The sequence below is a fragment of the Amblyomma maculatum genome, chromosome 9 (genome assembly GCF_055883805.1).
Source record: "Amblyomma maculatum isolate TAMU_Amacu chromosome 9, ASM5588380v1, whole genome shotgun sequence".
NCBI classification, from domain to species: domain Eukaryota; kingdom Metazoa; phylum Arthropoda; class Arachnida; order Ixodida; family Ixodidae; genus Amblyomma; species Amblyomma maculatum.
The window spans coordinates 4,096,537-4,109,431 of NC_139352.1; the positions used below are offsets into that span (position 1 = coordinate 4,096,537).

Sequence of the window (12,895 nt, forward strand, 5' to 3'; positions counted from 1 at the left end):
TATGTGGTTTGTTAGAGCAAGAACTTATCTCACATGGTAGATGGACATGTTGACCTTGAATGAGTTGAGCATCATGCCCAGTGTGAAAAAAAAAGCTTGAAAGGAAGAAACAGCTGACTTGCTTTCAACGTGCAAGCTACTTCGTGCGAATGGTTATCGGAAACAGGACCATCTTTGCCATGGCAGCTTGTGCATGGATGCAGGAACTCTTGGTAAGTGCTTGCTTGGCAGTTAAAGCCTTATTTATGAATACAGTTTTATTCAAAGGAGTTGAGATTTTTGTCATTAAGATCCTACCTTTGTACGCTAGATGAGGGCAGAAAGCTGAGGCTCTTAAGAATTTGGGATTAGGAAGTGCCAGTGTGGATTGCTTTCTGTTGCATATATTATTGTCGCAGGAAATGAATTATAACTGCCACATTTTACATGCTATTGGACGTACTCTCGTGAAAGCATCTTTCTGCCTGAACTAGTGCGGTTAGCCTTTCCACGTGGAAATCTTTTATTACTGATTACAAGGCAAACACCACTGAATGATGTAATGTAATGATGTAGTGTAATCTTGCAATTTTTTTGCATCCTCCATAAGCACGTACATATGTGCTGGGAGAGAGTGCACACATCTATTACACCAATGTGCGTAAAGGGCTATGTCACATTTCACTGAGAGGGATTCTTCCATGGAGCAGCGGCTGACAGCCTATACGTCTACAAGATCATAAAGTGTGATGGACTTTTCAGACTGTGGTTGTCTGTCCGTTGAGGTTGCAGGAAGGCAAACGGTTGCTCTTGCGCCATTCTCGGTGCAGCTGACGTAGCCAAGGCACCCACTGCTGTGGTGTTGACAACTGGAGCAGAGGACGGTGTATATGGTACATTCTGGGCTGGGCTGGGTGTCTTGGTGCTTGCATTTCCGCGCCAGTGGTCTGGAACAAAGTTGGAGCCTGGTGAAGAGTTCTTAACGTGTTATTTCTGTGTAGCACTTTACACACCCACATAGCTGTTTTACAGTGTCAGCTGTCCACTGGTGTAAAGGTTCAGTACACCATTTAGACCATGCCATTGTCAAATTAGCTTCAGTTATTGTGCCAAGAGTATATTTGTTCTCCTCGCTACTTGATCTAACAGCTGCTCTGGGCTGTGCAGAACAGTACATTGTTGTTTTAAGACTGTGGTGCTTTATTACATTTGTGTACTGAATGCGGTCTTCCATTTCTCACCACTAGTGACGTGGCCTTTCTTAATCTCTGGTCACCACACAGGCAAGCCCTCTTGCGCTTTCGGAACATGACTAAATTACACACAAAGGGTCACGATCACAGGCTGCCAATAACCTGCAATGCTTGTGTCAGTTTGTGACAGTGTAAGTGCTTGCTTTGGAAGTTTTTGGGAGCTGAATGTTCAAGCTCTCAAGCTGTACTCGTGACTCCAGCATGTGTGATTTCATTTTGCCAAGTGGTGGCATTCAGAGAGAGTAGCAAACTCACCAGAAGGCACAGAGAATGAGTAGATGGCGATGCAGAAGCAGGCCATCATCACGAACGAAAGCAGGGCAGCTACCACAATGAAGCGAGACTTGGGGATGGATATGATCTCCTGGTGTCCTGGCTTGCTGTGTACCACACTGCAAAGTAACCATCGTTACAGCTTATGTGCATGAAGTAAAAATGGTATAGGAAATGAAGAATGTGACCCTTTGATCACCTATACAGAGAAATGGTTATCAGTAAGGTATATTTAGCATGCATGCCTTCAAGGTTCAGTAGAATAACTCTGAGACCATTCAGGAAATTTTGGAGGTTGTCAGTTCATGCAGCGCTAGCACAGAAAGCTCTGAGAGATGAAGGAATACTATATGTTTCATCCTGAACCTGAAAACAGCAGCCCAGAATTACATAATGGAATGATTAAGCAGGATGCAGCATAGCATGTACCATGAGCCAAGTTGTTGAAAGTTTGTACTGAAGACGAAGCGCTCCTATTTATATTTATTAGCCCTAAGGATCCAAGGGTATTACAGAGGGGAGGGTATCATTCTTTTTAAAACCAAAGAGCAGCAGCCTTTGATTGGAAGTTCAAGTTCAGCAGCATTCAGTCTCCCCTAGCTATAATGGTCTAGTTTTGCTGTTTCCGTTCGCATTTCGTTGCATGATGACAGTACGTAGTTGACTCGTATTACATGACTGCACCCTTGAAGCCATACCATTGCCAGCAACTGATACAGTAAAGGTAGTTATGCAAGTTGAGCCCACTAATAACAAACACTGCCTTAGTATGAAGACGACATGACAGTCGCGATCCACATTAGGTTTATTGCTGTGAGCCTCAGGCAGAACAAAAGTTTGTATATGTGGGAACCAGTTACAGACAACTTATCCTCACTTGGCATTACATGTCCTGCCCATGCCCATTTCCTTTTCATTTCGACTAGAATGTCATTAACTCGAGTTTGTTTCCTAGTTTGGTCTGCAACCTTCTTGTCTTAACATTACACCTACTATTTCCCATCCCATAGCTAGCTGTGTTGCCCTCACTTTCAATAGAACCCTTATAGTAACAGGTACCTTATCGAACCTGAAATAAAAAACGGCCATGATGTGATGTGATTTTATCGTGCACTGTAGCATATTTTTGTCATGCCAGTTGTCTCATACTAACTGCACTATATAATATGCATTGATAATTGATTCCTGCAAAGCCAGATCAAATGCCACAAGTTGGAAAAAGCATGTGAATGTGCTTTGCCAACTCTGTCAGTTTACAAGATTGGTGATTGCAACGTATGTCAGTTTGCTTTTGGCACTGGCGACTGCCGCATTTCACAAACTCCTTTCTTTTACATTGCTGAACTTGCCTCGTGTCCATGCCTTATACTTGGCCCAAAATTTGGACCTTACTAAGAATAATTGACTGAATGTTTTCCTATCGAAAAGCTTAAAAAAAAAAAAGAATTCAGCTGATTTAGTTAAATTGGCCAAATGCAAAGTGTGTGCATGCAAGCACGTGCGCTTTTGGTTCGAGGCCAAGGCAGCATCGTTTCATGGTCAGGTTTCAGGCAAAGATCGGCGAAATCGATGACTTGGGTCCCCATACTATACTTGGGCTGCTGTTTGTTTTTTTTATGAATTTTTGGATCGCTTATTAAAAGGAATGCACAGGGATGGAAGCGGTGCGGATAGCGATATGCAATGCACAGCAAGAGAGTAGCGGTTAAACACAGGGAGTGATCACTACGACGATAGGTGTTAGGTTCGGTACTTGCTTACCACGAAGCATTTCTGGGTTCGAATCTGCTCCAACACTTCTTTTTTTTCTGAGAAGGTCAAAGGTTGAAGCTTTCTGATTTTCACCGTGAAGGAGCACTTTCACACTAAAACTAAGTGCCATAGATGCAGAAATGACTACATTTGAGGAGACTCAGGATGGTGATTGGCTATTGGCTGCAATATCCGCACTGCATGTGTTGCTTCCTAGCAAAGGCAGACATGAGCAGCAGCATGAAAATGCACCAACCAGTGCCAGAACTTCATCCAGTAGTGACTGCGACATGTTGCATAAAAAGCTAGCGCAAAACTCTGCCTTACAAAAGTATGATCTGTTATGCCCCTTCCACTTACTGCGAACATCGGGATAGTATGTATAAGTGTTCTCGAAGGACTTTACTGCAGAGGTATTTTACAGCATTAGGCACTGCTGGAGGCAGTTGTTAAAACAGGCCTACCTCTATTGTAAATGCTAGTTCTAGTCTTTTGCAGCATCGTACCAGGATCCTGCAATAATCTAAAAACACTTGCTGCTGGGCTAGTTGGTTTCGGTTCATAATTAAATAGTCTTAAGGCACAAAAAGAAAATAGCAAGGAGAGATAAGAATGCCTTCCTGAACATACAGTGTCAAGCAGTTGAGGACAACAGCCAATTAAGAAACACAAGAGCTCTGTATAAGACAATCAAAGATATCAAAGGAAGCTTCTGTGCTAAGCTGGGCGTGATAAAGGACAAACGAGGCAAGGACCTCACTGAAGCCTCAGAGATAAAGAAGAGGTGGCAGGAATACACAGAAGAACTGTACAAGAAGGACCCGGATGTGCAATCCCAACATAGGACGGTTGTGATTACTGATCTCGAGCCGGGCATCCTGAAGAGTGAAGTTGAATGGGCCTTAGCCAGCCTTGCTAAGAACAAAGCAAGCGGAATTGATGGTATTCCAGCTGAGTTGCTTCAAAACCTCAACCACGACGCTGTTAACACACTGCATACATTATGTCAAAAGATTTGGACAACCCTGCAGTGGCCACAGGATTGGAGGAGGTCAGTTTACATCCCCATTCCAAAGAAAGGCAGTGCCAAAGATTGTTCCAACTACCGCACGATCGCGCTTATTTCGCATGCTAGCAAGGTGATGTTAAAAATCCTGCAAGGTAGGCTGCAGCAGTATGTGGATCGGGAGCTTCCGGACGTGCAAGCTGGGTTTCGCAAGGGCAGAGGAACTAGAGACCAAATTGCCAACCTTCGCTGGATCATGGAAAAAGCAAGAGAGTTCCAGAAACCCATTTACTTCTGCTTTATTGATTATGCGAAAGCGTTTGACTGCGTAGATCACAGCAGATTGTGGCAAGCTCTCCGAGAGATGGGAGTTCCAATTCACCTCATCTGTCTCCTCAGGAACCTGTATGAAGGGCAAGAGGCCACAGTCAGAACTGGACATGGTCTTACTGATTGGTTTCCGATTGAGAAAGGGGTGAGGCAAGGCTGCATACTGTCGCCCTGCCTATTTAACCTATATGCAGAGTGCATCATGAGGAAGGCCGGTCTGGACGAGTCTTCAGCTGGAGTGAAGATTGCTGGAAAACGTATCAACAACCTTAGATATGCGGATGATACCACTTTAATGGCAGAAAGTGAAGTGGAACTCAAGAGACTTCTGATGCGCGTACAAGAAGAGAGTGAGAAGTTTGGGCTTAAACTGAACATTAAAAAGACGAAGATCATGGCGTCTTGCCCTATCAAGTCCTGGAGCATCAATGGACAAGAAGTGGAAGCTGTGACAGATTTTCTGTTCTTGGGCGCCAAGATTACCTCGGAAGGAGACTGCAGCCATGAAATTAGGAGACGCCTGCTTCTGGGAAAGAGAGCAATGGTTAGCCTTGACCGCCTAGTAAAGAGCAGAGACATTAGTCTGCCAACCAAGATCCGTATAACCCGTGCTATGGTCTTTCCAGTTGTGATGTATGGATGCGAGAGTTGGACTGTGAAAAAGGCTGACCGCCGAAGAATTGACGCGTTTGAATTGTGGTGCTGGCGAAGACTCTTAAGAGTTCCTTGGACTGCCAGAAGATCAAATCAGTCGATATTGTCGACCATAAACCCTGACTGCTCTTTGGAGGGTCAAATTCTAAAGTTAAAGCTCAGCTACTTTGGTCATCTGATGAGAAGAGAGGAGTCGCTGGAGAAAGATTTGATGTTGGGAAAGGTTGAGGGTCGCCGGAGAAGGGGTAGGCAGCGAACGCGATGGTTAGATGGCATTCTCGAGGCATTGCAGATGAAGCTATGTGATGTTAGGAAGATAGTGAGAGACCGGAAAGCGTGGCGTGACATGGTCCATAGGGTCACGAAGAGTCGGACACGACTGAACGCCTGAACTGAACTGAACTGAAGGCACAAAAAACAGAAAAGATCCACAGGTAGGTGACGGGACAAAGCGCCAACTTCCAACTGATTTTATTGCATGCAAGAAACATACTTATATAGTTTGTCATCACATGCGTAGGTAGGTCACCTAAAGCTCAGGAACGACTTGATAAGACGCGCTCCAGGAATATCTTTTCACAGTTATACAATAAAATTGATGTGTCGCTTATGCACAAGTTGCCTTTCTTTTTGATAAAAAACGCCTCTATCAATTCCCTAGCATTAGTTAGTATCTTTGCTTTTGCCCAGAATGCGCACATCAGTGAAGCACGGCTCACAATCATGGGACGGGCATTCATTTGTCAGCGCTACGCCGACTACGCCGACCAAAGCGCCCGCTTAGGCATTGTTTACCTTGACCATCGAACGCTGGCGCCGCTATTCGACACCGCGCCCAGCCAAGGCTACAACGAACTTTCTCACGGCCGTCGCCGCAGCGCACGAAACCGGAGAGAAGATCACGTGAGGAGAGAGGGCGAGCCGTCTCTGACGTGTGTGTGACTGGTGTACGTGCCGTAACCAGGATTCAACCGTGGGAAGAACGATGTGAAGGTGTGAAATGTGAATACCTAGAGAGTCAGTCGAAGCTGGACCGAGCGATTGGACGGACACGCATCGCAACAGCGGAGTTCGCACAGGCGCGTTCTTCTTGCGGACTGACATCCACCTAATTTCCTAATGCGACTTCAATAAATTAGTTCTTGTTTATTTGAGTGTCTGCTAACATGGCGCAGTCGACAGGATGTCAGTCAGACGCAACCACTGAAGACGCAGCGGCTCAACGGCGAACACTCTCGACTCGCTCCGACTCAACGACCGTCAACATTCTGCTGTCCTCGGTCGACCGCAATCGCTTGGGCACTGCTACGAAGAAGCAGCTTGCAGACGAGTTGAAAGCAAGACAACTGCCGTGCTCCGGAAGCAAGGACGATCTAGTCTCACGAATCCTCGAAGACAACGTTGGTCGAGTCTCCGAAGATATGGACACGCCAACGCTAAACCAGGCTGCCAACGACTACGACAGGCAGGCGTACCTGGAGGCGCTGTCTACAATCAAGGAGCTACGCGCCGAGGTGGAGACTGTCCGAATGCAGCTTGCCCAGGCGACCACGGCTACCGCAGTGCACGGGGGCGGCAACGTCAGTGCAGACGCCCCAACGACAGCGCAAAACGTTACGAGTTCTGCACCAAGCCCACCACCCGCTCAAGTTCCAGCTGACGACACGAGAGCTGCAACTACGGAGATACCGATAACGCCAACGTACGCTATTGGTGACGGAGGACCGAATATGGCTGCGATTTTAGCCATGATCGCCACCACGCAAGCACAGCTGGCCAACGCGTTGACGAGGACTCCCGCACCCACGGCACCAGTGCAGATCCATTCAACGGGCGACACATCATCCGCCATCCCTTTGTATGACGGATCGCCACACCAAAGCGTGAGCGGCTGGATTTCCCAAGTGGAGCGCATCGCTGCTCTAGCGCACTGGACGGAGTCACTAACGCTGGCTAGCGCGGCAACACGTCTAACGGGAGCTGCGAGAGACTGGCACAGCTCGTACGGGACAATGTGCAACACGTGGCCCGAATGGAAAGAAGCCCTCACCACCCGCTTCAAACGAAATCTCTCAATGCAAGAGTTCCTTGACCTCCAAGGGAAACGACGCCTTGAACCGTCCGAATCCATCGTGGAATACATGTATTCGAAGAACTCTGTCCTCGACAAGGCGCCGTACCCACTCGCCACCGAGGAAAGGATCTCCCTAATATTGAGTGCAATAGAAGACGACACCTGGGCGAATCCGCTTGCAGCGCAGTGTTGCACTACAGTGACGGAGTTGATCGACCGTGCAGCCCAACTTGACTCGCGACGCCGCACAACTTCGCCCGCTTGCAACGGCAAGGACGCACGACCCCGCCTAACGAGTCAACGCAGTCAACTCAGGCGATCCAGCGGAGTGTCCAACGCTCCTCCAGATGACGACAGGGCGCACGAAACCCGAAGATCTACGCAGTCGAGACAGCCTACCGCAAGGTCATGCTATAACTGTGGTGAAACCGGCCACCTATCCCGAGAATGCAGCAAACCCAAAACCGCAGCTACCGTCAGGGCGGAGCAACGACGATCTGCCAGGTTCAACAGCGCCAACAGCTACACACCACCCAACAAGCAAGCAAACTGTTTCTTGCACTCCACCGGCGGCACATTGCCAATCGTTACGGGACGCGTAAATAACAGGCCGCTCAAGATTTGTATTGACAGTGGAGCCAATGTGTCAATTCTGAGTGAAGAGGCTCTTTGCGCGGACATTGATACGCACGCCCGGCACGCTACGGAGTCGATCCAGGTCTTAAACCAAACTATTAATCCATCACGCGCGGCAACGCTCAGTGTTGACGTGGGAACAACGAAAGTGCTTCTCCGAGACGTAGTCGTCGCGCCGTTGCCGGAATCTATAGACCTTATTCTCGGATCCGACTGGCGCCGCACCGCCAACGTGGATGTGACCTTCCATCCAACTAATGATGTGACTCTTGTGCAAGTGACCGAAACTGCCAACGCGTCATCGAACTCGTCAACCCAGCGTCCGAAATCCACGCAACGAACGGGAGAGGCTCTGATAGCTTCATTCTGTCAGCAAGCCGCTGAGCCTGCTTCCTACGATAATGGCTTTGTGCGATTCAGTGCGAAGGACTGCGTTCCCGACGAAGATTTCAAGACTCTGGTAGAAGACGCGGTATCAAAAATGACCAAGCACGCTAATGCTGGCGAAAAGGATGCGCTTAGATCTATCCTACACAAGCATCATGAGGCCTTCACGTCGAAAACGGACACTCTTGGCATGTGTCCCCACGCCGAACACAGCATCGAACTACGGGACAGCGTGCCAGTGACATCGAGACCATACAGGTGCTCCCCAGCTGACCGGCAGTTCATCAGAGAACAAGTGGAAGACTACCTCGCCAAGGGTATAATACGGCCAAGCGAGAGCGAATACGGCGCTCCAACAATCGTCGTGGACCAGCCGATGCATCCAACGACCCCACGAAGAATGGTGCACGACTATCGCAAGCTTAACGAGAAGACGATCAACCCTTCGTATCCGATGCCGATCATGGAGGATGTGATTGATGACATTATGAGGGAAGGATCAGCATATTTCACCGTCCTAGATGTGAAGGCAGCTTTCCTAACCATCCGAGTAAAGGCTGAAGACGTTCACAAGACAGCATTCGTCACCCCCGACGGAAAATACGAGTATCTTCGCATGGCTTTCGGCTTTTGCAAGGCACCACAGACGATGCAGAGGGTGATGCGTCGCACATTCGATGGCCTCGGCAGAACGTCCACGTATATGGACGACGTCGGACAGGGAGCAGCAACGGTTACAGAGGCACTTAACCTGCTTGAAGAGGCGCTAAGAAGAATCGTCATCAACAGTCTAAAAATGGACATGCGAAAGTGCCAGTTCGTGCGAGATAAAGTTCAATTTCTAGGCTACGTGATATCGGCAGAAGGGCGAACGCTCGACGAAGAAAGGGTCTCCGCCATAGACAAGTTCGAACCGCATCGCAACGCGAAGAAGTTGTACTCATTCCTCCAGTTCGCAAACCATTATCGCAAGTTTGTGCCACAGTTCAGCAAGCTCACATACCCGCTACGTCAGCTTCTCGCAAGTGATGCTACATTCGTCTGGACAAGCGAGCACCAAAGAATTGTCGACACCGTGAAAACGGCCCTTAAAAGTCCGCCCACTCTGGCGAACTTCCGTCCAGACTGTCCTACCTATGTGCATGTTGACGCCTCTCAGACAGGACTTGGGGCGGTACTCTCCCAAACTCAAGACGGTAAGGAGCGTATAATCGAATACGCAAGCCGCGCTTTAAACAAGCACGACAGGGGACTGCATTCAAACATGCTCGAGTGCATGGCCCTTCACTGGGCTATCACCGAAAAGTTCGCAATCTACCTACGAGGAGGCCCACGATTCACGGTGTACACGGACAACTTCAGCCTGTCGTACTTGGTGAAAAAGGGTGCAACCAACCGCAGGTTTGCAAGATGGACCCTCGACCTTGCGGAGTACACCTTTGATGTGAAGCACAAGCCTGGACGCCAGAACACCGCGGCAGACGCACTCTCAAGACAGGCAGACGCCACTGAATCAAGCGAAGAGCGACTTTCAGCTCACGACCTCCTCTGTCTCACCGTAATCGTCAGCGAACACAGCCGTCTACGCGAGCTACAAGAAGACGACCCAGACTGCCAAAAGTTCCGGACCGAGGCTGCGAACGACACATCTGACTACGAAATTGATAATGGCATCGTAATCAAGCGATCGTTTCAGAAAGGTCGTATATGCAAGCGAGTGATTGTCCCCGCCACTCTCCGAAGTAACGTCATGCTGGTTTTCCACGACAACAACGGACACCTCGGCCTCGAAAAAACCAAAGACCTCATTCAGAAAAAGTACTGGTGGCCGTCTATGACCAAGGACATCCGTCAGTACATAGAGACCTGCCACACGTGCCAGACAATAAATGCCCGCACCACGCGAAACGAAGGATGCCTCCGGCCAAGAGACATTCCTACCGAACCGAACGTTGTCATCTCACTGGACCACATGGGACCTCTCGACGGAAACAGCGGCTATGTGCTTGTGTGCATTGACCACGCAACACGATACATGGACGCTGTGGCCGTGCCGAGCACTTCGTCAGCACACTACCTCGAATTTCTGACCGAAAGATGGATCCCAAGATTTGGCGTTCCGAGCATCATAATCACCGATCAGGCTAGAGGATTTGTGAACAAACGAACAGCACAGTTTCACAACAGGCTCGGGATTACCCACATCAACTCCCCTCCGTATTGGCCTCAATCCAACGGTCTTATCGAGAGAATGGTCGGAACCCTCAAACAAGTGCTTCGCAAGACCATCGAGAACAATGGTGCATGGAAGAAGCAACTTCACAAAGCAACGTTCGCTATTAACGCTACTAAACACCGTCACGGAAACTACAGCCCCTTCTGGCTAATGCATGGCTACGACCCAAAAATTCCCGGAGAGCTCAACATCGCTTCAGTTGAGAACGAGATCGAAGAAGCGGAGCGACTCCACGATCTAGCAAAAGGACGTGCGGAAACGAGGGACTGCCTTCTCGAGAGTCAACGAGAATCAACCGCCCGATATGACTCAAGGCGACGGGCCCCAGAATTTCATCCCGGTGATCTCGTCGTGCTCGAAGCCGGCGCACGGAACACACTTGACGCGCGCTACGAAGGCCCCTTTGAAATTACAGAAGTGATCGAGCCAAACCTTGTAGTCATAGAAAGGCTACACCACGCACCTGGTAAAATCAACCGAAAAACAGTGAACGTTGAACAACTGCGGAGGTACAAGGAGCGCGATCTCGTCGCTAATGAGCTTATGCCATCTCCCCGAAATGCTTGCACCTGAGGACAGGCGCAAATTCGGGAGGGTCGTGTCAGCGCTACGCCGACTACGCCGACCAAAGCGCCCGCTTAGGCATTGTTTACCTTGACCATCGAACGCTGGCGCCGCTATTCGACACCGCGCCCAGCCAAGGCTACAACGAACTTTCTCACGGCCGTCGCCGCAGCGCACGAAACCGGAGAGAAGATCACGTGAGGAGAGAGGGCGAGCCGTCTCTGACGTGTGTGTGACTGGTGTACGTGCCGTAACCAGGATTCAACCGTGGGAAGAACGATGTGAAGGTGTGAAATGTGAATACCTAGAGAGTCAGTCGAAGCTGGACCGAGCGATTGGACGGACACGCATCGCAACAGCGGAGTTCGCACAGGCGCGTTCTTCTTGCGGACTGACATCCACCTAATTTCCTAATGCGACCTCAATAAATTAGTTCTTGTTTATTTGAGTGTCTGCTAACACATTAATGTGCGGGACTAATGAATGCCCGTCCCGTAATTGTGAGCCATGCTTCACTGATGTGCGCATTCTGGGCAAAAGCAAAGATACTAATGCTAGGGAGTTGATAGAAGCGTTTTTTATCAAAAAGAAAGGCAACTAGTGCGTAAGCGACACGTCAATTTTATTGTATAACTGTGAAAAGATATTCCTGGAGCGCACCTTATCAGGTCGTTCCTGAGCTTTAGGTGACCTACCTACGCATGTGACGACAAACTATATAAGTACATTTCTTGCATGCAATAAAATCAGTTGGAAGTTGGCGCTTCATCCCGTCACCTACCTATGTGTCTTGTCTGTTTTTTACGCCTTAAAACTAGTTAATTATAATCCTGCAATAATGCTACGGACTACACTTCACTGCTTAGAGAAAGTAGTTTATCATTTGGTGATCACTGTTTCGTACTATTTGAACCTAAAGTGGAGTGATTCTGCTTTTCCACTGGTCGCAGCAGAGTCACACTAAGCATAAGTGCCGCAGACACTTTCTGTGGAGATTTTGAGCATGTTTATTTAGAACCTGTTGTTGAATTATAGTATGTGCCACAAAATGACTTCTGCCCACAAAACAATCCATCCACAGTTGTACATGAAAGTAGGTCAGCTGTCTTAAATGTGTTACATACACGTAGCAACAAGGTTTGCATTGAATTGTCAAAGCAAACTGAACAAAGGTTGAAGGAGAGCTTCAGCCTGCAAGCCAATGTTTTCTTAAAAAATATTGGCTTTCAGACGGAAGCCCCCCCTCTACCCTTGTTTGGTTTTCTTTGATATTGTGTGTCCATCTTAATCACCTCGATACGTCAAAATAGTGATTTTGAAATCGTATTTTGAAACTACTGATGATTGATGTTGCACAATCTCCACACTTTACCTGACCATGGAGCTGTCACGTTGCAGGCTTCGTTCTGACAATGACGGATGTGTGCTGCATGAATGCTTCACCGTCATGAGGACCTCTATGCTTGTAGGGAAACTTGTGGGAAAATGGCTGCACAGGGGGAAGAAAATGCAAACAAATATAGACTGCTATATTGAGTGGCTCGGTGCAGACTGCACAAGCAGAAATATGGGGCGTCAGTGCTCTCTCAAATTGTTCTACTTTGGAAGCAGCGTTGTACATTAATACCATGAGTACAAATGCTGTCCACGAGAAGCCATGTGACACATCGTGCTCGAGAGTTCATCACCACTGAGGTGCCACTGCATTATTCTAGGTAATTCTTGCTGACAATGCTAATTGCAAAGAACAG

The 12,895-nt window shown here is 48.4% G+C and overlaps 1 protein-coding gene across 1 annotated transcript in view; it reads right to left on the minus strand.

Moving 5' to 3' along the window:
- Window positions 1-52: 52 nt before the first annotated feature.
- The window catches only part of LOC146178125 (uncharacterized), a 50,927-nt gene continuing 38,084 nt past the window's right edge, over window positions 53-12,895 (minus strand). The window contains exons 5-7 of the mRNA XM_084579636.1: window positions 12,517-12,633; window positions 1,488-1,624; window positions 53-926 (exon numbers count right to left, since the gene is read on the minus strand). Of these exons, the coding sequence (XP_084435762.1) occupies window positions 709-926; window positions 1,488-1,624; window positions 12,517-12,633 (472 nt within the window). The 3' untranslated portion in view covers window positions 53-708. The remainder of the gene's footprint in view (window positions 927-1,487; window positions 1,625-12,516; window positions 12,634-12,895) is intronic.